Source organism: Aegilops tauschii, chromosome 7, assembly GCF_002575655.3.
Source record: "Aegilops tauschii subsp. strangulata cultivar AL8/78 chromosome 7, Aet v6.0, whole genome shotgun sequence".
NCBI lineage: Eukaryota > Viridiplantae > Streptophyta > Magnoliopsida > Poales > Poaceae > Aegilops > Aegilops tauschii.
The window spans coordinates 516,101,126-516,128,069 of NC_053041.3; the positions used below are offsets into that span (position 1 = coordinate 516,101,126).

Consider the following 26,944-nt stretch of genomic DNA (forward strand, 5'->3'; position numbering starts at 1 on the left):
AAAGGGCTCTAAAGGAAAAAAATCCTATAAGAATCCTATCCTCTAGAATTCCTATGAAATTCCTTCAAACCAAAGGAGGCCTAAATGTGTGGTAAAAAATTGACCCAAAATACGACGGGGGCTAATAAACTCGGATTGAGTTAATATCTATCATGGTCTTAATAAACCTGCTTTTCGAGCGATATGGACCAAGGTAGATCATACATCAACTCAGAGATATCATATCAAGCTAATATACGTTACTCCTATGTTCTATCATACAAACCAGAAACATATCAGAAGATTCAACCCTTAAATTGTAGGAACTAATATGATTCATCTCTCCAAACTCTGAGTCCATATTGTGATAGAAATAGATAAAATCTTCTGTTAGTGTGGCCATCATATCAGAATAATTGTAGGAACTAATAAGAAGATCATTCGGAGTGCCATGTTTTCCCTGAGCTATGATATTGAAACCTTCGCAGTGCCCACAATATTGTTCATCATATGGATGCACAATCTTTGCCCCAATAAACTCACAAAAAAACATCAAACTTGCATCAAAACAAAGAAAGGAATTAGATTATAAAGAAAACATATAACAATTTTGGATCTGCAACAAAGAAATTTGGTCCCTTGGCTGTTGCCAAGAAGTTCGTGTGGAAGTACTCAAATGGGAACCTCTTCTTAAAAAGAGCAACACTTGATCCGCCGGGTACACTAGGATTCACACCTCAAATGATACGAATTTGTGACGCCCGGATAATCAAGCTACAGTAACCATCTACTAATGATGCCACCTTACCTCGGTTACTGTTGCTAATCTCGCGTTAGTTCGAAACTGATTCAAATTCACGTTCAAAATCAAATCAAACGGTAAAAGTTTTCAAACTTTAAAACTAAAATGTTCGAGTTGTGCCAAATAATGCAAGGATAATTATGGTGTAGAACCCTCACTTTTATAAAATGTTTAAAGGCTCTAAAATAATTAAAACGGTAGGTAAAACAATTAAGTAAATACCTTTTATAGTTAATATAATATTTTCTAAGGCACTGGTCTAATTTGATATGCTAATCTAGGTGCTAAGGATGTTTCTTTTCAAAACTAAAATAATTAGATCCTAAAATATAAACAGAAAAGGAAATAACGAAAATAAATAAAATAACTAAAACTAAAACTAACCAGAAAAAAAGGAGAAACCCCCCCCCCCCCCCCCCCGCTGGGCCATGGCCCAGATGGCCTCGGTGCCAAACAGGCCGGCCCAGCCGAAGCCTACATCACCCCTGGGGCGACCGAACCCTAGCGGTCCCTCCCCAGTCGCCCCACTCCCCACTCCCCTCGCCCCCACTCGCCCCCCCCACGATCTGGATCGGGATTGCCCCAATCCCGCGCCGCCCCCGCGACCTCGACGACGGCGCCCGTCGCCGGCGCCGCACTGCTGCCGTCGCCTCCCCTCTTCCCTCCTTTGCGCCCCCCCCGATTGGATCGGGGGATGGAACCGCCGCCGCCGCCCGAAACGCCACCGCCGCGGCCTGCCTTGTCGACGGCCACCTCGCCGGACTGCCTCCTCCTCCCCGCCGGACTGCCTCCTCGTCACCACATCGACGGTGTCCCCGCCCCCCTCCTCGACCCTCGTTGCCCCGTGCCCTACGCCCCCGGTGAGGCCCTCGGCCTCCTCTTTCCCCTCCATTCCTCTCTGCTCCTGTGGCCATGCCGCTCGTCGCCGTAGCCCGTGCTCGTCTCGCCCCCGGTGCTTGCTGCTGCCCCGCCCGCCTCCACGCGCTGACCGGCCCCGTCCTCTCCTCCACCTCCCCACGTTGCGCCTGAACGGCGCGCCGGCGCGCGCCTGGCTCCGCCCCGGCCCCTCGCTCACCGTGCCGCTCACTCCGCTGTGGCTGCCGCCACCTCCGGCGACGCGTCGTCGCCCGCTCGGCCCTCATACGGGTCGGGCGCCCGCAGCGCCTAGTAGGGTGCGCCCCTGCTGGCCGCACCCATTTGCCCATACCCAACGCCCGTTAAGGCCCCTCTGGGTCACAGACATGTGGGGCCCAGCCCACAGAACGTTTAAAAAAATGGAAATTGAAAATAATAATAATAATAATAAAATAAATGAATAATAATTTAATTAGTTAATTAATTAAAGGATTAATTAACTTAATTAATTTTGATTAATTAAACTAAACGACTAATTAAACTAATTAATCATGATTAGTTAGTCTAGTCAATGATGAACGGGACCCACACGTCAGTTTGACCAGTCAACACCCCTGTTGACTGCTGACGTCATGTTGACGTCAGCGTGCACTGTTCTGGATAATGTTGGATTAAAACAATTAAATAAATGCTAAAAACTGATTTAAATCTTTTAAAATAAATATAAAATAAACCGTAGCTCAGATGAAAATACTTTGTACATGAAAGTTGCTCAGAACGACGAGACGAATCCGGATACGCAGCCCGTTCGTCCACCACACATCCCTAGCATAACGAACACGCAACTTTTCCTCTCCGGTTCATTTGTCCAAAAACACGAAACTCTGGGGATAATTTCCCGGATGTTTCCCCCCTTCGCCGGTATCACCTCCTACCGCGTTAGGGTACACCTACACCGCGCATTGTCATGTCATGCATCGTCATGCTTATGTTTGCATTATATTTATTGTTTCTTCCCCCTCTTCTCTCGTTCGACACCGAGACCGACACCGCTGCTACCCAGTATGACTACGGTGTTGACGACCCCTCCTTCTCGGCTGAGCTTCCAGGAAAGCCCCCCCCCCTTGATCACCAGATATCGCCTATTCCTTCTCTATACTGCTTGCATTAGAGTAGTGTAGCATGTTACTACTTTCGGTTAATCCTATTCTGATGCATAGCCTGTCATTGTTGCTAAAGTTGTTACCCTTACCTGCTATCCTAAATACTTAGTATAGGATGCTAGTTTTCCATCAGTGGCCCTACATTCTTGTCCGTCTGCCATGCTATACTATTGGGCCGTGATCACTAGGGAGGTGATCACGGGTATATACTATATATTTTATATACATGACACATGTGGTGACTAAAGTCGGGTCAGCTCGTTGAGTACCCGCAAGTGATTTTGATGAGGGGGCTGAAAGGACAGGTGGCTCCATCCCGGTAGAGGTGGGCCTGGGTTCCCGACGACCCCCGACTGTTACTTTGTGGCGGAGCGACAGGGCAGGTTGAGACCACCTAGGAGAGAGGTGGGCCTGGCCCTGGTCGGCGTTCGCGGATACTTAACACGCTTAACGAGATCTTGGTATTTGATCTGAGTCTGGCCATTGGCCTATACGCACTAACCAACTACGCGGGAACAGTTATGGGCACTCGGCGTCGTGGTATTAGCCGAAGCCTTCGTGATGTCAGCGACTGAGCGGCGCGCCGGATTGGACTAGAACGCCTGCTAGGCTAGGTCTGCTTCCGGCCGCCCACGCAACGTGTAGGTGTGCAATGGGCGATGGGCCCAGACCCCTGCGCCATAGGATTTAGCCGGCGTGCTAACCTCTCTGTTGTGCCTAGGTGGGGCTGCGACGTCTTGATCTTCCGAGGCCAGGCATGACCCAGGAAAGTGTGTCCGGCCAAATGGGATCGAGCGTGTTGGGTTATGTGGTGCACCCCTGCAGGGAAGTTTATCTATTCGAATAGCCGTGATCTTCGGTAACAGGACGACTTGGAGTTGTGCCTTGACCTTATGACAACTAGAACCGGATACTTAATAAAACACACCCTTCCAAGTGCCAGATATAACCCGATGATCGCTCTCACACAAGGCGACAAGTGGAGGATCGCCGGGTAGGATTATGCTATACAATGATACTTGGTGAACTTACCATCTACTCTCTTCTACATGTTGCAAGATGGAGGCTGCCAGAAGCGTAGTCTTCGACAGGACTAGCTATCCCCCTCTTATTCTGGCATTCTACAGTTCAGTCCATCGATATTGCCCCTTTACACAGATACCCATGCATATGTAGTGTAGATCCTTGCTTGCGAGTACTTTGGATGAGTACTCACGGTTGCTTTCTCCCTCTTTTCCCTCTTTCCTTTCTTTCTGGTTGTCGCAACCAGATGCCGGAGCCCAGGAGCCAGACGCCACCGTCGACGACGACTCCTACTACACCGGAGGTGCCTACTACTACGTGCAGGCCGCTGATGACGACCAGGAGTAGTTTAGGAGGATCCCAGGCAGGAGGCATGCGCCTCTTTCAATCTATATCCCAGTTTGTGCTAGCCTTCTTAAGGCAAACTTTTTTAACTTGTGTCTGTACTTAGATATTGTTGCTTCCGCTGCCTCGTCTATGATCGAGCACTTGTATTCGAGCCCTCAAGGCCCCTGGCTTGTATTATGATGCTTGTATGACTTATTTATGTTTTAGAGTTGTGTTGTGATATCTTCCCGTGAGTCCCTGATCTTGATCGTACACGTTTGCGTGCATGATTAGTGTACGATTGAATCGGGGGCGTCACAAGTTGGTATCAGAGCCGACTGCCTGTAGGAATCCCCTTTCCAACTCCTTGGCCGAAGTTGAGTCTAGTCATTGCAAAACCTTTACTAACATGGCTGTGTGGCCTATGGGCCCACGTCGCCATTGGGTGGTATTAGGATCTTTTATTCCTTGTCTATACTCTGGGACTCTGATATCTCTTCCATTCGGGTTAAACGATTTTGCTAACTCTAACTCTAGGTTCTCGTACCCACTTCCCGCCGGAGAGCCGCTTCATTCCAGATGATCGACTGCTTCACCAGAAGATTTCGAAGATACTCTCCGAAGTTCTCTCTAGACTCTGTGCCCGTCGCTTTATAATCTCGTACCATCGAAATACCATATGGATAATTCCTCGCACTTATCGAGTATCCATTCATCCCCAGTTGTTCGTATGCTTCATAAGATACTCTGAAATACTGTCCGACCTTCTGAGGATCCTCTTCAAACTATTGTTCTGCAAATACTTGTATGCTTACATTATGGATGCTCCCATATGACTAGCAATATTCATTTGTATCTTTTGACGCCGTCATTTTGATCCTATTGATTCAACATGTGTGCGAATGCACACAATCATCAATTGACCCTTCTAAATATCTTTCCGGCTCAAACGTCATTTTGAACATGAGCTGGTTCTTGACCAAACTATTTGTCGTCGATTGTGCCTCTGGTTTATTCAACTTATCCATCCTTGATTAAGAGCGTCTGCTTCTGATCCTTCGTTTTGGAAATCATAATTCCTTTGTTATCTAAGCATCGAATTATTCAGATGTTCTATAATCTGATGCCCTTGCATTCTTTCTTCCTCTGATTGAGTACCGATACTCACATCAGCTCCGTTGTGGATCACCAGATTCATTGTTGGATTTCATTCGACATTGTCCTTCATATTCATTAACCTTGTGAGCCTTTCCGCGGGTATAAAATGCCTTTGGTAAATTGTATCCTCTGCTTTGTCAACCATGCTCTACTTTCGAGCTTGTATTATTTACTCCAAAATTTCTGGTATAGGTTCCTAAGATGCCCCGATGGGTTGAACCAATGCCTTCCCTTATCTATGTGAACCCGAAAGATTTCACGGGTCATACTTATCTGGTATTGCACCAGGTAAAACTTTCAACAACTAATGTCATTTTCGAAAAGCGAGAGGTGAATGGAAGGATATACATTGAAGAAGTGGGAGTCGACCTTGAACTTGTGTTCATGCCCATGGACACGATGTAGATCCTATCATGGAACCTTCTTGTAATAATAACTATTGCCTTGATATAATATCATCTGGTATCTGTGAATTGATCCTTTGTAATCGTGGTTCCGACCATATTTTCTACTTGATCCCATTTCTCAAGCAAGTGAAAACACTTGTCTTCTGCGGATCAATACATCTCCGCAACCCCTATGTCAATCTTCCTTCGAGTAATCCCTCCAGTATCTCAAGAATATCAACGAACTGTGTTGCTTCCTACGAGTCTTCATCTATTATTGCTTCTCACCGATTTCAGATTTCCCCCGGGTTCTGAGTTATTTCACTCGAGAACACCGATAAGTGAATCGATTCCGCACTCCGATTCAATAACTCTAAGTAATTTTCATTTCTTACGAGTTTAATAATCCTTCAAGTCATTCCTAGCCTGATCGGCTATATCATTGTGCTAAATTTTAACTGTGCTACCTGGTCCTTCTTCCCAGAGCATAATTTTCGACGATGAGATAACCTTACGCCATTCTTCCTCGTCGTATCATTTCGCCTTGAACAGCAAGCTTAATTTTGAGTTTGTGTCGTAACTGTGGTTCCAATAACCTTTCGCTTCATCATTCCTTTGACTTGATATCATCGACGATCGATTACATCTTCATGAAATCTCGCGACAAATGTGTCGTGAACATCATCAACCTCCTGAGCTCTTCCAAGATATCTATCGAATTCTTGATGAGAAATACCACCTTTTCCTCTCGATGATTTGTGTTATCATCGACCACTTTATTGCCTTCAGTTCAACACAAACTTGTTCGTGTTTGGTGGTATACCTTGAGTTCATTGCTATCCAACAATTCTTCTTCCTTACCTTGGAATATTACCATCTTTTATGTCAAGAATGTCGTGGGAATTTCACCATGTCTTGAGAATCCTTGATACATAGTGATACTTCTCACCACCACCATTATTTCTTGTTCGCCGTGTTGTTTCTAACGGGAATACCGATAATTGAACTATGATGTGTGAATTCAAAACTTCCAGCAACCCTCTTGCCTTGAAGTGAATGGTCGATAGTTTCATTCTAAGACTTTTTGGTTATTGATTCACCATCCTAACATTGATCGTGCTACTTGGCCCATATTTTGGGTGCACCTTTTCAACCAATGTTTAATTGTGTATGTTTCCTCGAGCATACATCATTGTATCATTTGATCTGACTAATGTTATCTACTTGTTCACATGATTGTGGAAATCCATCTCTTTGGAAATCTCGATGTATTGTCGCTGAGTCCATCAGCCACATCCTCTTCTTCTCCTTGGTTTAATGATGAATTCATGATTCAGAACTTGCTTCCATAATTCATTTCCCGAGGATCTTGCAACGCCATCTTGTCAAATTGTGTTGCACCCCTTCCTTCTTAGACATCATGAGTCTGAGTTATACTAACACCAATCAGATCTTAATCTCGGTTAGATATGATGGTTGGAGCATATTTCCAAGAGTTATAACATTGGTCTTTATGTGACCCGATAAGGTGATGTTGTGCCTAGCACACCTGGCCGGAGGCCCTATTGTTACAGATTCCTTTTCAGCAAGGTTATCCATTCTTCCATGAGGAAATTGTAAGACTTATTCTACAAGTTATTCTTGATGGATCCTTTGTGTTTCCAAAGTCTGATCTTCACCTGATGACCATGCCAATGCTATCTCGAAGCATGCCTATGGTACTCCGATTTTCAACAAGAACATTTGAAGCCCAATGCTAAATGTTTCCTGCTTAATTATCCAAACACCGCTGTATGGGTAATGTCATGAAATTTCTCTCCCCTACCTAAAGAGTTTTCTACATTATATCCTAACATGGATATCATGCTCTGCTTGACCTTCGGAAGGACATACCCTTGAAATATGTGTTTAAACACATTTTCCTTTCCATTGATCTGTTTAATCTGATAGTCATATTTTCCTTTCCATTGGTTGGTTTAACGTTGCTTGTGATCTATATGATCTAAGCAGTGATATTCTCCTGCTTATGTAAACACCTCGACGTACAACTCTGTCAGTAAGACCATGTTACTATTGTTGAAAACATTCCGGTAACCACCGATGGATAAGAACTTTGCCTATTTGTCCGCCTCGTTCAACGAGCAGGAATTGGTTCTCTTCGTCCCTCGCCCTTGGTACCGATGTTGCCGACATAACTGACGGGCTATCCTCTGACATGCCTTACTTACATGATCGTGCAAGACGTCATCGCCCTTCCTACTTTTAAACCACATGGTGGGCCCATAACCCACAGTTCCACAGGATCGAAACCTGACTCTCCTGAACATCCCTGTTTCGAAGTTATCCCTTCCGCTCCGTTTCGTATATAATTTGCGAGCCACCTTCCTAGTGATCTATTCTGGTATCAGACGCAATACTTACTCTCATTGCTCCGAACCTCTTTCTCACTCTGGTTCAGACTTCGAGCAACTATCTATCCGCTTAGGACCTCTTATTGTACCTTTGTACCTTACTCTCGACGTATTTTATTGGTTCAACTCGAGAGATACTCTTATGCTCATTCATGGGTTAACCCCAGATTGTTTCCCTCATAAGCATTCTGTCGTAGCCGAGCTGCCCCTTACCTATTCGTAGGTACGTTGGAGTTCCTGAAGAAAAGGACGACTTCACCATGATGACCTGAAGCAGAGAAATAAAGATGTCAATGTAATGGATCGACCTCTTTGAGAAGAGCAACCAAAGACGTGAAGATCCGTTAGAATTTCGTAACCAAAACTTTCCCCCTTACACCCCTCTTAAATCTCGGGACGAGATTTCTTGTAGTGGAGGAGAATTGTGACGCCCGGATAATCAAGATACAGTAACCATCTACTAATGATGCCACCTCACCTCGGTTACTGTTGCTAATCTCGCGTTAGTTCGAAACTGATTCAAATTCACGTTCAAAATCAAATCAAACGGTAAAAGTTTTCAAACTTTAAAACTAAAATGTTCGAGTTGTGCCAAATAATGCAAGGGTAATTATGGTGTAGAAACCTCACTTTTATAAAATGTTTAAAGGCTCTAAAATAATTAAAACGGTAGGTAAAACAATTAAGTAAATACCTTTTATAGTTAATATAATATTTTCTAAGGCACCGGTCTAACTTGATATGCTAATCTAGGTGCTAAGGATGTTTTTTTTTCAAAACTAAAATAATTAGATCCTAAAATATAAACAGAAAAGGAAATAACGAAAATAAATAAAAGAACTAAAACTAAAACTAACCAGAAAAAAAAGGAGAACACCCCCACTGGGCCATGGCCCAGATGGCCTCAGTGCCAAACAGGCCGGCTTAGCTGGCGCCTACATCACCCCTGGGGCGACCGAACCCTAGCGGTCCCTCCCCAGTCGCCCCACTTCCCACTCCCCTCGCCCCCACTCGCCCCCTCCCCCCACGATCTGGATCGGGATCGCCCCGCGACCTCGACGACGGCGCCCGTCGCCAGCGCCGCACTGCTGCCGTCGCCTCCCTTCTTCCCTCCTTTGCGCCCCCCGATTGGATCGGGGGATCGAACTGCCGCCGCCGCCCGGAACGCCACCGCCGTGGCCTGCCTCGTCGACGGCCACCTCGCCGGACTGCTTCCTCCTCCCCGCCGGACTACCTCCTCGTCACCACATCGACGTCGTCCCCGTCCCCCTCCTCGACCCTCGTTGCCCCGTGCCCTACGCCCCCGGTGAGGCCCTCGGCCTCCTCTTTCCCCTCCATTCCTCTCTGCTCCTGTGGCCGTGCCGCTCGTCGCTGTAGCCCGTGCTCGTCTCGCCCCCCCGGTGCTTGCTGCTGCAGCTGCAGCCCCGCGCGCCTCCACGCGCTGACCGGCCCCGTCCTCTCCTCCTCCTCCCCGCGCTGCGCCTGAACGGCGCCCCGGCGCGCGCCTGGCTCCGCCCCGGCCCCCTCGCTCACCGTGCCGCTCGCTCCGCTGTGGCTGCCGCCACCTCCGGCGACGCGCCGTCGCCCGCTCGGCCCTCATACGGGTCGGGCGCCCGCAGCGCCTAGTCGGGTGCGCCCCTGCTGGCCGCACCCGTTTGCCCATACCCAACGCCCGTTAAGGCCCCTCTGGGTCACAGACATGTGGGGCCCAACCCACAGAACGTTTAAAAAATGGAAATTGAAAATAATAATAAAAATAAAAAAATAAATGAATAATAATTTAATTAGTTAATTAATTAATTAATTAAAGAATTAATTAACTTAATTAATTTTGATTAATTAAACTAAACGACTAATTAAACTAATTAATCATGATTAGTTAGTCTAGTCAATGATGAACGGGACCCACACGTCAGTTTGACCAGTCAACACCCCTGTTGACTGCTGACGTCATGTTGACGTCAGCGTGCACTGTTCTGGATAATGTTGGATTAAAACAATTAAATAAATGCTAAAAACTGATTTAAATCTTTTAAAATAAATATAAAATAAACCGTAGCTCAGATGAAAATACTTTGTACATGAAAGTTGCTCAGAACGACGAGACGAATCCGGATACGCAGCCCGTTCGTCCACCACACATCCCTAGCATAACGAACACGCAACTTTTCCTCTCCGGTTCATTTGTCCAAAAACACGAAACTCTGGGGATAATTTCCCGGATGTTTCCCCCCTTCGCCGGTATCACCTCCTACCGCGTTAGGGTACACCTACACCGCGCATTGTCATGTCATGCATCGTCATGCTTATGTTTGCATTATATTTATTGTTTCTTCCCCCTCTTCTCTCGTTCGACACCGAGACCGACACCGCTGCTACCCAGTACGACTACGGTGTTGACGACCCCTCCTTCTCGGCTGAGCTTCCAGGAAAGCCCCCCCCCTTGATCACCAGATATCGCCTATTCCTTCTCTATACTGCTTGCATTAGAGTAGTGTAGCATGTTACTACTTTCGGTTAATCCTATTCTGATGCATAGCCTGTCATTGTTGCTAAAGTTGTTACCCTTACCTGCTATCCTAAATACTTAGTATAGGATGCTAGTTTTCCATCAGTGGCCCTACATTCTTGTCCGTCTGCCATGCTATACTATTGGGCCGTGATCACTAGGGAGGTGATCACGGGTATATACTATATATTTTATATACATGACACATGTGGTGACTAAAGTCGGGTCAGCTCGTTGAGTACCCGCAAGTGATTCTGATGAGGGGGCTGAAAGGACAGGTGGCTCCATCCCGGTAGAGGTGGGCCTGGGTTCCCGACGACCCCCGACTGTTACTTTGTGGCGGAGCGACAGGGCAGGTTGAGACCACCTAGGAGAGAGGTGGGCCTGGCCCTGGTCGGCGTTCGCGGATACTTAACACGCTTAACGAGATCTTGGTATTTGATCTGAGTCTGGCCATTGGCCTATACGCACTAACCAACTACGCGGGAACAGTTATGGGCACTCGGCGTCGTGGTATTAGCCGAAGCCTTCGTGATGTCAGCGACTGAGCGGCGCGCCGGATTGGACTAGAACGCCTGCTAGGCTAGGTCTGCTTCCGGCCGCCCACGCAACGTGTAGGTGTGCAATGGGCGATGGGCCCAGACCCCTGCGCCATAGGATTTAGCCGGCGTGCTAACCTCTCTGTTGTGCCTAGGTGGGGCTGCGACGTCTTGATCTTCCGAGGCCAGGCATGACCCAGGAAAGTGTGTCCGGCCAAATGGGATCGAGCGTGTTGGGTTATGTGGTGCACCCCTGCAGGGAAGTTTATCTATTCGAATAGCCGTGATCTTCGGTAACAGGACGACTTGGAGTTGTGCCTTGACCTTATGACAACTAGAACCGGATACTTAATAAAACACACCCTTCCAAGTGCCAGATATAACCCGATGATCGCTCTCACACAAGGCGACAAGTGGAGGATCGCCGGGTAGGATTATGCTATACGATGATACTTGGTGAACTTACCATCTACTCTCTTCTACATGCTGCAAGATGGAGGCTGCCAGAAGCGTAGTCTTCGACAGGGCTAGCTATCCCCCTCTTATTCTGGCATTCTGCAGTTTAGGCCACCGATATTGCCCCTTTACACAGATACCCATGCATATGTAGTGTAGATCCTTGCTTGCGAGTACTTTGGATGAGTACTCACGGTTGCTTTCTCCCTCTTCTCCCTCTTTTCTTTCTTTCTGGTTGTCGCAACCAGATGCCGGAGCCCAGAAGCCAGACGCCACCGTCGACGACGACTCCTACTACACCGGAGGTGCCTACTACTACGTGCAGGCCGCTGACGACGACCAGGAGTAGTTTAGGAGGATCCCAGGCAGGAGGCCTGCGCCTCTTTCAATCTGTATCCCAGTTTGTGCTAGCCTTCTTAAGGCAAACTTGTTTAACTTATGTCTGTACTCAGATATTGTTGCTTCCGCTGACTCGTCTATGATCGAGCACTTGTATTCGAGCCCTCAAGGCCCCTGGCTTGTATTATGATGCTTGTATGACTTATTTATGTTTTAGAGTTGTGTTGTGATATCTCCGTGAGTCCCTGTTCTTGATCGTACACGTTTGCGTGCATGATTAGTGTACGATTGAATCGGGGGCGTCACAGAAGTTTATAGTGCACCTATAAGTAACAATGCAGAAGAGGGCAACCAATATGTGAAAAAAGGTTTTGACCAAATGAAAGTAATTGGTGCATGTTAGAATTCAGAAAGAAGAAAACAGAAAACATAAGCAAATGTACCAACACCTTTTTGCTGAGAGTAGGCGCTCAATGCCGCCTTGACCTTTTTGACAAATAAGTTTTGGTCGCGCCTAATTTTTTTTCCGGAACTCTGAAATGAACCTTTTTTGGTATTTTCTCAAGACATGTGAGTTTGAGGGCGCCTAGGTCACTTGGTGAGCCCGCTCCTCGGACTTGGTAGGTGGGTATTTATGTGGCAGAGCCATGATGAGGCATTCAACTATGTTGTTAGTGAGTGTGCCCTGCAATATACTAGTGTAAAAACACTCTTATATTATGGGACGAGGGGAGTACTAGCTAAAAACTTGGTGGACTCCGTGTTCAAAGAAGATGCGGCAAATTTCACGAGGGCCATGAAACAACCACTGCTTGCCTATAGGCGTCTTGGTAAGTGCCAGACATAGAATGATCATGCTTCATTGCCTCACGGACGGCCTTGTGGACATCATCGCTCCTGAACAAATACCAGATTGCATCGTGCTCTGAGATAGAGGGGGACAGGTGTGAAGGAAGGCAACAAGGCCGTAAAGAGAACAACACTCAAGGCGTGTGAGCATGTATGTGCATATCATATCCACCTTAAATTGCAGCTCAAACTTTTGGGGCGTAGGAAACATGGAGCCATACTAGATGGTGTTGAGGATAATGTTGGAGATAGGATCCTTGAGGCCATAACATTATCCACCCCTGAGGAGGCTGCAGTGGTGACACTTGCGTAAGCCATCCCGAGGCAGCTTGGCAAGTGCCTCTGTGGTCTATGTTGTCTGCTCGCTTCTCTTTCCCTTCTTATTCTTCTTCTTCTTACCACAAAGACGATCCAGTGATAGGCTGGTGAGATCATCCATGCTTGTAGGCCCTTTCCTGAGCAACCAAGCCAATCGAGCGCCTCCCTATAGAAACCATGGATGTAACCGAGCAGAGCGCATATATCGTGCTTCTCATCTGTGAGGACAGAAGGACAACAGTCACCGATGAAGCGGTCACGCTTGCCATGCATTGTTAGTCGAGTTCTTTATTTTTATTTTGCGCATGTTTTTCCTTTTTCCTTTTTCTGTTTTATTTTCATGTTTTTTTCTTCTTCCGCATTTGATGATTTTTTTCCAATCCATCCACATTTTAAAAAAAATTGACGTTTTTTAAATTCGATGATTTTTTTTCAATTCAATGAACTTTTTCAAATTTGATTAACTTTTCCAAATTCGATGAACCTTTTTCAAGATTGATGAATTTTTTCTTCAAATTTGTGATTTTTTTTTCAAAATCGATGAACTATTTTTCAAACTTGATGAACTTTTTTGTCAAAGTCGACGAACTTTTTTCCAAAATTGATGAACTTTTTTGAAAACTGGTGAACTTTTTTTTGAAAACGATGAACTTTTTATAATAAGAATCGGTAAACTTTTTAAGTTTGTGCACTTTTATTTAAAAATGATGAAATATTTCTCAAAATCGATAAACTTTCTTTAAATTCACAATTTTTTAAAAATAAATAACAATCTAAATGATAAATAAATTGCATGGCCATACCATTTCATATATTGTTCGTGCTATTTAAATGAGAAGTGTCCAATGGTTGTGGTGATCAGATTAGATCGTTTTTCTCTGGTCCCTGGTGGATGGAACCCTAGCCGCCGCCAGGAGAGGCCATCTTTCAGCGCCGTCGTCCGGCGGCTCCCCTCCGCCGACGACCGAGGTCGTCGGTGGTGAGGGGGGTCGCCGGATCCACGCACGTGGATCGTTTTTACTCCCTTTTGTAGTCTAGGTTTTTAGGTTGTTCATCGTCTTGGCTTCGACGGCGACGATGACAGCGTTGAATAAAGATTCTTTGGATCCTTCCCCGACGAGGCCATCGGTCCTATGGTTGGGCATGGATTTGGAAACCAGTCTGTTCAAGCAAGGATGGCTTGGCGGCGGCGGCATCCTCGTGGTGGACCTGTGTTCTCGGGCTCCGCTGTTGCCACGGCGTTTGCTCCAGCGTCGGCGTGGAGCTTGGAAGGTAATCCAGGAGTGGATGCAGATTGTGTTGGAAATATACCCTAGAGGCAATAATAAAGTGTTTATTATTATATGTCCTTGTTCATGATAATCATTTACTATCCATGCTATAATTGTATTGATTGGAAACTCAAATACATGTGTGGATACATAGACAACAACATGTCCCTAGTGAACCTCTACAGAACTAGCTCGTTGATCAAAGATGGCTATGGTTTCCTGGTCATAGACATGACTTGTCATTTGATAACGGGATCACATCAACCCAAACTATAACGTAGCATATAATCGTATCAAATTTGTTGCTATCGTTTTCTGCATGTCAAGTATATGTTCGTATGACCACGAGATCATGCAACTCATTGACACCGGAGGAGTACCTTGTGTCCTTCCTCCACCGAAATTGCCGTGCAGACGACAGTACACACACGACATGCACCCAACACTTATATCAAACGGTGGAGTAGTGCTGCTGCATGCATCAGATGGCATGAACTTCCGCATCATTCAGAAATCGTCTATGTACTGTCGTGTGTATAGCAGGGTTCTTCCTCCACACTATCTTCGTCCATATTTAATAGTCCCTTCCCAGGTTGAATGGAAGGAAACTAATAAAAGATAAGTTTCCATCAAAGCAAACAGGGCCCTTCCCTCGCCGTCGGAGCTTGCCCTCCTCCTGCATAGGAAGGCGTGCCCGGCGCCTCCCTTTAGGCGGGCTCGGGGGCTTTCACCTGGAAAGCATCCGACCTGACCGGTGTGCCGAGAGAGGTGTTCGGGCATCACTTGGAAGTGTGCCTTGACGCGCGTCCCCTGAAGCAAGGAGCACAACGGCAGGCAGAGACACAAGAGTTCATCGCTCTGGAGATTTATAAGCCGCAAGAAGCTCGGGCCATCCGTGGCGAGCGTCGGCCTGCGCGTGGGTGAGACGAGTGCCGTTGAAAATACGACGGTTGCGCTCCTTTCAGATAGTGTAGAAGAAGCGGCCGTGACTTTTGACCGGGCCCATGTGGCGGCCGGTATTGGTTGATTTGTACTATTTCCGTTGGTCACTTAGGGGTTTTTGCCATGTTTTTCACAAAAACATGAAACCTATTATATGAACCCTCTTTTTCGTCTGAGATGAAAAGACAGTGCTATTGTAGGTTCCTTGAGAAAAAATAATTAGGAGCTCGAAAACTGGTTAGACCGCTGGACATGTTCTTCTAACCAAATACGCAGGCCCAGTTCACTGGGGAAAAACATTTTTTATTTCGTACAAGGCAGAGGACGCCGCGGAAAAAATATTCCCCCGTTTCCCTCGCCGAGAAATCCCTTCCTCGAGCACGCGCGAGCAAATCCGTAGCAAAGCATCACCGCAGGTAACTAAAAAAAAATTCCGTTAGCCATTGATTCAGTTCGAGTTCTTGCTCTCAGATCTTTGCCGCATTCCTGCAAATTATCACCCCCTCCCTCCAAACGGGAAGCTGGATCTTGTTCCACCAGTAGGGGCGGCGATCTGGTTCGAATCTGTTCTTGACGTAAGTACGAATTAATTGCGCTCCTTGCCGATGTTTGAAGATGCTTAGTAGCGCTATTGGTGTTTATAGATTTCTGTGGTTAGTGTCCTGTGCGGGCGTTTCGGTGGGATCTGATCTGACACTAGAGACTGGGGATTGAACTGCGGCTCTGGTTGCCGGACTAGCATAAGGGGCGATATTATGTTGGGCCGTTAGACTTACACATGCTTCAACTCGAGTTACAAGATGTAATCCAGGATTTGTTTTCAAATTATTGGCTTCCTGACGAGGCTCTGCATTTGAAATCTGGGGTATTTATTTCGTTTGAGTAAAAAGCAGCTGAGGCGGAAGCAGCACAATCACACCCAAAAGAAATGAAAGAGAAAATACAAGAGAAACAAATGCCGACAACGGTGGATCGACAAAAACATGAAGAAGCCTTGTGGCCGCTGCATCCACCAAAGATCGCCCACCAAGCTCCGAGCCTCCGAAGCACCGTTACCAATCAACACCTCCAAGAAGGAACATGACGATGACGACGTTGCTGCCAAGGGTTTCCCCCGGTACGCGGTGAGGAGAGAGGAAGGGTAGCCCCGACGCCCTCCAGGAAGGTCTGGCGGCACCCTCATGCACCACCGCGTCGGTGTCGGCCTAGCCAACAGGGATTTCTCCCGATCCCAACCTTCACCTCAGGCACTCCGGAGCTCGCCACCAAACAGACCCCTACCCTGCGCCAACCCGGTCACGAAGCTTCCCACGCTGTCTCACCACGGCACCGTGAAGCATGTCCTGCACAATGAAGAAGAGGAGCCGGGACTAGGGCAGCAGCACCGTCGGCACGCAGCAGTTGCAAACTTTAGAGAGGAACGCATGTGAGGTTCAAGTTGATCCTTCTAATGTCTAGGCTTCCTACTCTTATCGGGTGCTCGGCATTTCTTGTAAACATTTGGTTAGTGGTATTTATCTGTAAAGCTGTGCTCACAACATTCAAATTAAGTTATCTTAGATCTATGCTTATGGATGCCATAATTTGTTCATAGTTTTAGGTATTCGAGGGAAGCTTTTTTTTGTTGAGAGAAAAGGCCCTGTGTCTCAAACTCTCAATGCATTGATAGAAGAAGTTTGTGTGAAAAAGAAGGTGTGGTGAAACTAGACTAGCTACTTGTGGTTGCCCATTGCATCATTACTAGACACTGCGATTGGGCTAGCCTACGGGCTGACGAACGATGATAAGATATCATGCTATTTTTCCCTCTCTTTCAAATTAGCTTTACAGTACATGTTCTCTTCAACATCGTCACATTCTGTTGTAAGTTGGCATATGGCTGCTAGTCATATCTGGGTCGTGGTGATCCATCTATTATACTTTTTCTACAATGTTTGTGTCATATAAATCATGGATGGACATTATGAAATCAGTTTCGTAGGGTTTTTCTTTGTATATAAGAGCAATGGTGGGCTATATTGTCAGGATTCTAAGGGATGCAGTTAAAGTGGTACGTAGTTTGTAGATGACATGACCATTCACAATTGATATCTTGTTGTCTGACTATTGGTTTGAACAATCTTTGTTTTTTCAGCCCTGATGGCAGAAATGAACATTGATCTGGGAGGATTGGCAGGCAGGCCTACTACTTCACAGGCGGATCCTTTTCAAAGTGCTTTGTATGGAGCTGGACCTGGACTCATCCGAAGTGGACTAGGAGCGTACAGTGAGAAGTTTTTAGGTTCAAGCTCTGACTTTATGCAAAGCAATGTAAGCCATGGGTGCATTTCATTCATAGATGTACCTGTTTGATTTTCAAATAAAACTATTCAATGTAAGTTTTGCTTGATTGCACATACAGATCACTCAATATTTGTCCAATCCACAATATTACTTTCAAGTGAACAATCAGTATGTGAGGAACAAGCTGAAGGTTGTCTTGTTTCCTTTTCTGCATCGGGTAAGGACTGACTGCCTCCTTTTTCTCAAGAACCTCTTTCATGTCGTACCTGCAGATTTTGAGGTCTCATTCAATCCTTATATTGTTTCTCTTCCTTCAGGGACACTGGACTAGGATAACTGAGCCAGTGGGAGGAAGGCTGTCGTACAAACCTCCAGTTCAAGACATCAATGCTCCAGATCTGTACATCCCTCTCATGGCTTTTGCCACCTACATTGTAGTTGCTGGATATGCCTTGGGTGTTCTTGGAAGGTAACTGCACACCCAGGACAACTTTTGATTGTTGTACTTGTAGGACTCTAGAAGAAATGTGCAGTATGACTCTATGAGCGGTATAATGTATGTATCACTTGGTTGTATATATGTGTCACTTCATTATAGTGAGTGCTGTAAGGCAAGTGGTTCTGTTTGTTAGTTTAAGATAAGAAATAAAATGCAGATACTAGCGAAAGGTTGAAGGGTAGAGATTAACTTTTGTGATGCACTATTTTATTTCTCTAGAGGAAAACAGTGCTCCTTAATGTTCAGGATATCCTTAATGCTTCAGTGGTGCTTGTCTGATTAATAACATTGTTCCTGAATGCAGGTTTACCCCGGTGGCACTGACTATACAGTTCACAAAAGGGTTACTCGGTTGGTTTATGCAAGTCATCCTCATTAAAGCTCTACTTTACTCACTTGGAAGTGGTGAATCGCCGTTGCTTGACATTGTGGCATATGCTGGCTATGGGTTTGCCGGTACCTCACTTGCGATGCTTGTCCGCATCTTCTGGAGCTACTCATACTATTTTGTGCTGCCGTGGTTCTGTATCTGCACTGGAGTGTTCCTGGTTAAGACGATGAAGAGGGTTCTGCAGGGTGTATCGAGGACTTATGAGAGGCATCCTAGCAGGAACCACTACTTTCTTCTATTCCTCGTGGCTGCGCAGTTCCCCATGCTTTTTTGGCTAGGCAACATCAAGGGCTGATGTTCCAGTCTTATCTCAGAACAGGGATATTTTTTTCCTTTTTTTTTCTTCAAGGCGGAGGCTAAAACTCGATCAGAATAAAGTTTGAGGTTTTGTCTTACTGATGAACTTTTGTATAGCCTTGTCTATAGTTCAGGCTCTTATTGGAGTGGTAAATTTCTTGATAGAGGACCTAAAAAATATGCAGTCAATGTTATCTTATTGGCCTGCAAAGGATGTTGTTACTTTCCATGATTTATGACTAGCTGAAGACAAATGCATACATGAATTTTGAACATTGGATTGTAACTTATCCTAAAAGTACATCTTCAATTGTCACCGTTCATATTTGTGCCATCTGCTAATATTTTGCAGCTGTTATCTTGTAGGCCAACTGGCTAAGGCCTACATAACCGGAATCTGGAATCTATTATATTACTAACAGAGTAAATATGATCTTCGGTAACTAAACTTATTAATCGAATCAAATTGATCATTGTTCCCTAACATGTGGTTTGGCATCAATCTTGATTAAGTTCTTTTCCACGTCACGGTGCTTTGAAGTGACTTGGTACTGCCAATGTGACAAAGGCACACCAAGGACGCACATGGACAATGAAATTTGCATGCAAATGCGTTTATTTATTCACCCTTCATGCCTTTCTTTCTTGTTATTATACTCACCTCAACTCCAAGGTTATTATTCATTCACCTTACCATTGTTCTGTTAGTATCTGTTCGACAAATGAGTGATAAGCATTTCTTTGCCTCTGATTTATGAACTTATATTAGTTGATCTTTGGCCGAATATCTATGAAACACCCAGATGGGTTTCCCTGAATTATGACTCATTGCTCTTATGGGAAATGCCCAACCAAGTTCAGTTTTAGTTTACTAATACTTTCCTCTCTGGCAGGTAGAACTGAATGAATTGCTGACATAATTTTCAGCCAAATCTTGCTGCTGCTGCTTTCGCCATGTGGTATGTTTTCCTAAACCATTATACACACTTAATTTGAACCCAGGAAAAATATCCTGGGACTTCAAAAAGATAAAAAAAAATCAAGATGAATTAGTGCTCAAACCAAAGGATTATTGCATAGGTGGAGCACAATGAAGTAATACTTAATAGAAGACATGTAATAGCTACAAGGCATGATTGATGTCTAGCTACACCATCTAGAGTTACACAATGGTGAAACAATTACCATTCATGAAACGTAAAAAAAATCATTTCGAAACTGCAGCCTATCAGAATATCACTCTATCTCAAGATTAGCACCACCTGGCAACAGAGTGCTCCCGTCGACCGAAGAGGTCAACGGCGATGAACAGTCGGAGCTTGTAGGAGCAGGTACAGTGTCGACCTCAACCACGCCCTCCAGCATCTGCACCACCTGGTGCATTGTCGGACGGAGCGAAGGATTCTGCTCAATGCACCTGAGTGCAACACGCATGAACCTCTCCACTCTGACCAAATCCTCAATGGTGTCGTCTTCATTATGCAACAAAACCTCAATCTTGCCATGACAGACCAACTGACCAGCCCACCAAAACAGTGTGACTGAATCGTCACCATCCAGCCCAGTCACTGGCTCCTGGCACTTCCGGCAGCATATCATCTCTAGTAGCACAACGCCGAAGCTGTAAACATCAACCTTGGTGTCAATGCGCCTATCACTTTGGAACCACTCGGGGGCAATATAGCCCCTTGTGCCCCTGATGTTAGTCACCGTGGTGTGCATCTGCTGGTCACTAAGAAGCTTTGCAATCCCAAAATCAGTAATCTTTGGATTTTTCTTGTCATCTAACAATATATTGTCAGGCTTGATGTCACAATGAATGACTGGATAATTGCATCCTTCGTGTAAGTACTCTAGGCCCTTGGCAATACCGAGTGCTGCCTCGGCACGCCAACTCCACATTGGTCGCTTAGGCTGGAAAAGGAAGCTCCGAAGGGAACCACCTGGCATGAACTCGAACACCAACATCCGTTGCTCCTGCTCTTTGCAGTAACCAACCATGCGGACTAGGTTCCTGTGGTGGATCTGGCCGATGGACTGTACCTCATTCGCGAACTCCCTCTCGCTGTAACCATTGGAGCTGATGAGCTTCTTCACTGCTATGTCAGGAGAGTGTAGCGACTTTAACACCCCATGGTAGACCTCGCCAAAGCCACCTCTGCCTAGCAACTTACAAAAGCCATTGGTGGCTCTGTAAAGCTCTTTTGCAGTGTAAGCCCTCACAAAGTCATGGTTGGCGTTCTTCTTCCTAAGGTACCAATGTAACATGAGACTACTTATTGCGGATAGCAACACGAACCCCGAGCAACCGAGTAATACATAAGGCAATATCCTCGGTGGCGCCAGCTCCAAGGGACTGCTCGTCCGTACCTTTATCAATGCCTTCATGACGACGTCTCCTCCTTGCCGTCCATATCCTGCCAATGACACCATCTTGGCACAATAACTGTCATCATACATAGCAGCGGCGCAGAGGCAGTCATTTAGGCAAGAGTCTGCACACTGATCCTCTGTGGTGTGCGAATATCCTTCATATGGCGAGTTTCCCCAAGTGGTGTTCGGGAGCTTGACAACCCCAAACTCGGCGGAGCGGTTCTTCCCGTCACAACTCTGCGACATGAACCCCTGTGTGCAGCCCATGTACCTGAGCTGAGAATCGACATAGGAGTAGCCGCTTGGGCACTCACAATCGAGGCGGTCGTTAGGACCATACACACAGTATGAGTTGGGGCCACACAAACCTTGCATAGAGGTTTTTATCTTGCAACCTTCGGTTGGGAACTGTCCCGTGACTGCCCACGACAAGTTTCTCCTTCCCATGGCGTTCTTCGGTCGGGTGTACATGCGGAAGATGCCATCTGGATCGAGTGATGCGTGCTGGTGGTAACCAAACCTAGACTTTGGATGGGGGGGTATCAGGTCAACCACAGTGCTGTCATTGCTCTGATAGTACAGATGGCCCGATGAGTCAAAGAAAATAGTCATGTTGCCGGCCTGGTTGTCCGGCTGGTAGGTGTTAGTGCTCCAATATGCGTTGTGCGAATCCAGGTTGCCGGTGGCAAGGTTCGTGAGGTACAAGACGATGTTACCATCGCCTTGCACCTGCAGGCTGTAGCGGCCGGGGAAGAAGACCATGTCGGAGCGCCTGGACAGAAGAGCCTTTCCAGAGCCCAACGATTGACCCGGGAGGAGTGTGTCAGTTGGGTGCTGGAAGCTCTCCCAGGTGATGGGCATTCCCCCGGTAGCGAGTAACTGGAGGTTGCCCGAGTCTTGCAGCGCGAGAATTGAGCCGGCTTGTAGGCTAGGGTCTGGGTTTGTCCATATTATGCTACCGGTGTTGTCAGTGAGGGAGAGCTGTGGACCGATGCTGAACACGGACAACTCCGTGGCCATCACGGCCGAGCCTGAACTCAGGTTCTTGGCATACCACACCACCTTCTCCTGTGCAGGGTCGGGCGCCTGGGTGAAGTTGAAGTTGAACCAGACAGCAAGGAGGAACTGGCTGGGGTCAGAGTCGAGGGCCCGGAAGCCGAAGGCAAATTCCCCTGACGGGGAGGTGATGTAGCCAGGGGGGCTGAGTGTCGATCCGGTTGTGAGCCTCTGCGCTGCAAGCAGATGAGGCTGGTGGAGCAAGAGCGCGAGGAAGGAAGCAAGGTGGAGAACAAAAGGTAACGATGCGCCTAATGGCTTCATTTGGGATTAGCTTCTTGCTGGCTTCTAATTAGCTTCTTGCATGATCAGCGTGCCATTGTGGTGTAAATAAACATGATACGATCCAGCAAGTCTTGGTGCCTCGTATGGCATGCTTTCCTTGGGTGGTTGGCGAATGTCAATTTGTCAAAAGGCCACGAGGAATTCTGCTGCACCTTCCGTCAAAATGGTAAGTTCTCAGTCAACTCAGTGTAACTGACAGCTGCCGTGAAGTTTAGGGTACCGATTAGCTTAATATAAGCCATCGATCGACCGCGCAATTTGCTGACCGAAAAGAAGCTGAACATTTCAAATTTGCTGACTGAAAGTGAAAGGAAGCTGAACATTTCCTCTCACGTTTTTGCCCAGTACGTACGCTTGCAGATGGATCACTTTATTGACTGTATAAGGTAATATCAAGTACTCCCTCCATAAAGAAAGTGTTTAGACCAATACTTTAGTGATCTAATCATTCTTATATTTCTTTATGAAGGGAGTATCAACAACTCATTTCCCATGTTAAATTCACCTTACTCTCGTTACAGCTTTGGATGTGTTTGCTGTGTGTACGGAGTAGTATCTTCTAGTGTCTGATGTAAAGAAAGTGTATCAACTGATCTTGGTTGGACTAAGCTAGGTTTTGTCGGGTTTGGCGGAAGTGCTTTGGTCTTGTCGCCATTCCAAACGTGCCACCACTGATCATGGACACACTTGAGGATTGGTGGTGGACAAGGAGCAGGCCGGTCTCAGTTAAGGAAAAAGGCGAGAGCAATTTTAACGTAGTCCTCACCTCTTCTTTTCACATGAGAGGTAAGAAGGTTAGAGTTATTCAGACCCGCTAAATAAAATCAACGGTTAAGATCTACTCTCTTCATTTGAAAATACTTGTTGGAGAAATGGAAGGGAGTACTATACACTCACCTCTCATGTGAAAACGTAAGGTCAGAGGGACCATGTTAAAAACGCTCGGCGAGGCTTTGACTGGAGTTTATGGAAGCACCACCGATCAGTTATGCTTGTATGCTGCAGTTTATGGAAGCAGAGGAATGCGCCCGTGTTTGGCAATGCTTCCCAGCAGCGTTGTGTCGATGGTCTTTGTGTGCAGATTGTTGACGAATTCGCAATATTTCTTAGCGGGTAGCTAGCCCTCTTTTGCCGTTGTTTCCTGGTGTTTTGGTGTCCTTGCTCTGGTCGTTGGCGCCCTGATGAGGATGTTGTATCTTTACGCTGCAATCTGCGTATTCTTGAAGAAGAAAGGTGAACGTAATATCACCATCTAGGGTTTCTCTTTCCCTCCTCTAACCCTTGGCGGCTAGAGTGAACTCTCCTCTCCAGGTTTCAACGGCGGCCGCTGGCAGGGAGGAGAATTCCGGTGCCTCTGCCCGCTTAGTAATTTAGGTTAAGTTTTTTTTTAGTCCTTGCAGGTGCGGCGATTGGACGGATGGCGGCGCTTCTTCTTTGAGTTTGTTTTTCGGGCTCCGATTCTCCTCGAGTTCGTTCATTTGGACGTAGTCGACGGAGCTCCGGCGTAGATTCCTGCCATCTCCTTGGACGGTGAGGTTAGGGTTTCCCTTAATGTGACGAGATTTGGTGTCAGGTGTTTCAGATCTATTCAAGGGTTCAACGACGGCGACTGCGGCTCCAGGGCGATGGTCCTTAGGGGCACGTGCACGAAGACTTCCCGGCTGTCATCGACAAGGTCAAGCCGGCTCCGATAGGGGAGCGGCGACAGCGGCTCGTTCTGACGGTGATAGTGGGCGTTTGGTGGTCTCGGAATCTCGATGTAATTTTTATTATGTTTGAAGTGTTGTGTACTTTCGATGAACTTTAATAATAGATCTAAATCATTTTCGCAAAAAAGAAGAAGAAGAAAGGTGTATGAACCCTTGTATTGGTTGTGGTTGTGCACCGGACCGTCCTCGATACGGTAGTAGAAATGCGTCGGCGAGTCAAGGGAAAAGAGCCGCTCTCCTAGTACGCGTTGTACGAGTCTCCAGAGTCCAGACTACCAGTGGCAAGTTTCAGGAGGTCGTTTGTGTTCACGTACAGGCCGAAGAGGCCACGAGACAAGTCCGTATCCGAGTGCCCCCATGGCCATGGACTGCCCCGGGACGGGAGGAGCGTATCGGTCGGATGCCCAAAGCTCTTCCACACGACGGTTGCCTGTGTCCTGGAGCACGAGGTCAATGCCGGCCGGGTCTAAGACTGGGCCTTTCGCGCATCACAGTACACACACGACCTTGTAAAATGGACCGAGCCCCACGCCATCGCACAAAAATCGTACAATTCTGTCATCTAAGTCTAGATCATTACAATTCAGGTGGGTCACTGCAATTAGCGACAACCAAAGTCCAGGAAAAAGGATCGTCATCTAAGTATAGATAGATCGTTACAATTCTGCATCGCCATGTTGAAAATTATATGGATCACCTGATGTGGCATCTATTTGTCACGTGTGATGACGATGTTAGCAATGTGGGCGCTAGCAAGCCCACTTTGACGGACATCGCTCACATGCATAAACCAGCGTTTGGTTGCCCACGAACTCTGACGGGACAAATCTGGGTTGCTTGGTTACTTGGGCTGCATGGAGAAAGTGGCCCACACTAAACTCAAAGCAGTCGAGAGCCTAATCCAGGAGGAACACTCACGGCCCATAGCCAGACCCTGGAGGGACTCTCGAATTGACGGTTTCAAGGGAGCCATGCTCCAGCTAGCGCAAAAAATGACTTACGTTCCTAGGTGGTGACTTTGACGGTGTGAATGGTATGTTCTCTTCGCCTTCCTTGATCTTCGTCAGGTAATCCATTTTAATCTATACAATGGTGTTTCGATTGAGATAAGCTCTACACGAAAAAGATGCGCATTGATGTTGTGATTTTATTCTTGTGACGAATTTTATCAATTTTGCCGCACATGACTGGCCATTTAAAATTTGGTTTGACGAGTGGCTTCATCTTGCCGTTTTGCACAATTATTGTGGCTTAAGTTTTTTTGTTTCGACGAACATATATGGATAGATATATATCTCCCTGTTGTATTTGTACTATAACGTGTTCATGTGTGCTTGTCATGTGAATGTGTTCATGCGTGCCTGTTGTGTGGCCACCGTTTCAGAAAGTTGTTCCAAGTGTGATGGTGTGATGTAAATTCATCATGTATACAAAAGGTGAGAGTAACCATCTGCGCATGTGTAACCAAACAACCAAACGTTGCATTTTGGGAACATAGAGATGCAACCCAACAATATGTAGAACACAGGCAAGTTTCAGGAGGTCGTTTGTGTTCATGTACAAGCCGAAGCGGCCACGAGACAAGTCCATATCCGAGTGCCCCCATGGAGACTGCCCCGGGACGGCAGTTGCCTGAGTCCTGGAGCACGAGGTCAATGCCGCATTTCATGCCAGGGTGCCAGTGCTGTCAGCGAGGGGGAGCTGACCAACATGACGGCCGGGGTCAGTCTAGGTCATTCACGCATCACCACACACACACCACCTTGTAAAATGGATCCGAGCCCACTTCATCGCACAAAAGTCATACTTATACTGTATCAATATCGAGGGAACCTGATGTTTTTAGTCGCAGGTACGAACGACGCCCCCGCGCGTCCCAACCGCTTGCTAAACCTGCACGGTTCTTCTTTGCTTTTTTCTGATTTTTTTCTCCTCGCTAGTCCTGTTGCTCGTCTATTTTTTTCTCCCAGATCACATTTTTTTTAGATCATGCTTTCGAAAAGATCATGTTTATAACCTCGGCTTGATTAGATGGGCATATGACTCTCTATCCCAAATCAGGCGGGTGACTGCAATTATCAACAAAAAAAAAGGATTGTCATCCAAGTATAGATCATTAGAATTCTGCATCGCCACGTTGAAAGTAATATGGATCACCTGATGTGGCATGTATTTGTCACGTGTGATGATGTTAGCAATGTCCAGGTGCGTCTGCCAGCTGGCCCACTTTGACGGACATCGCTCACATACATAAACCAGCTAAGAAGTCTGAGTTTACCATCATAGGTTGTACTCGCAGACTCATCATCGTAAATTAGATAGCTTCAATGTTGTACGGGTGGACTCATCGGCATCAAGGCTAGGGGTTTGTGGACGTCACATGCGAGCTTGGTCTAATATACCAGTTGTCCTCTAATATCCTAATTCAATTACAGATCACATAAATAAAATATGGCATTTTTTTACATGACTACATTGACAAAACATATACCTGGATTGGTGCTAGATAGTAGCTCAATATATAGACCCAACAAATGTGTTATTGATTCACACTTTCAGTATGCAAATGACAATGCATTAACATTTCATGCCTAAAGTTAGTTCAACATGCAGCAGGTATAGGTAGAGGCGTCATACATACATATATGATGGACCTATACCAAAGAGTTCACACTATATGATAGATCTCAATTGCATAATTTTTTGAGAAACATCGATTACAAC

The 26,944-nt window shown here is 46.3% G+C and overlaps 2 protein-coding genes and 1 pseudogene across 6 annotated transcripts; 1 reads left to right on the forward strand and 2 right to left on the reverse strand.

Annotated features, from left to right (window-relative positions):
- Positions 1 to 158: 158 nt before the first annotated feature.
- LOC109736731 (uncharacterized) lies at positions 159 to 13,235 on the reverse strand (annotated as a pseudogene).
- LOC109736598 (uncharacterized) lies at positions 13,096 to 19,120 on the forward strand. Of its 5 annotated transcripts, none has more exons than XM_040394421.3 (6): positions 14,685 to 15,743; positions 15,849 to 15,902; positions 17,462 to 17,637; positions 17,729 to 17,827; positions 17,928 to 18,079; positions 18,414 to 19,120. In XM_040394421.3, the coding sequence occupies exons 3-6, from the start codon at positions 17,467 to 17,469 to the stop codon at positions 18,793 to 18,795; spliced, it is 804 nt and encodes a 267-aa protein (XP_040250355.1). In that variant the 5' UTR covers positions 14,685 to 15,743; positions 15,849 to 15,902; positions 17,462 to 17,466; the 3' UTR covers positions 18,796 to 19,120. The 5 variants fall into 5 exon arrangements, with proteins under 5 accessions (XP_020151404.1, XP_040250355.1, XP_020151433.1 ...); XM_020295844.4 differs by lacking the exon at positions 15,849 to 15,902 and adding an exon at positions 17,301 to 17,377; XM_040394420.3 differs by lacking the exon at positions 15,849 to 15,902 and adding an exon at positions 17,309 to 17,377.
- On the reverse strand, positions 18,571 to 24,354 carry LOC109736740 (G-type lectin S-receptor-like serine/threonine-protein kinase LECRK3). Its single transcript, XM_020295952.4, has one exon. It carries the CDS (start codon positions 22,488 to 22,490, stop codon positions 20,034 to 20,036), a length of 2,457 nt encoding a protein of 818 aa, XP_020151541.1. The 5' UTR covers positions 22,491 to 24,354; the 3' UTR covers positions 18,571 to 20,033.
- Positions 24,355 to 26,944: the final 2,590 nt, after the last annotated feature.

Coding starts and splice junctions, on each gene's coding strand:
- LOC109736598 (XM_020295815.4), top strand. CDS start 14,248: ATGGTTGGGCATGGATTTGGAAACCAGTCTGTTCAAGCAAGGATGGCT. Junction 14,387..17,461: donor GTCGGCGTGGAGCTTGGAAG/GTAATCCAGGAG, acceptor TTGTTTTTTCAG/CCCTGATGGCAGAAATGAAC. Junction 17,638..17,728: donor CTGACTTTATGCAAAGCAAT/GTAAGCCATGGG, acceptor TTGCACATACAG/ATCACTCAATATTTGTCCAA.
- LOC109736740 (XM_020295952.4), bottom strand. CDS start 22,490: ATGAAGCCATTAGGCGCATCGTTACCTTTTGTTCTCCACCTTGCTTCC.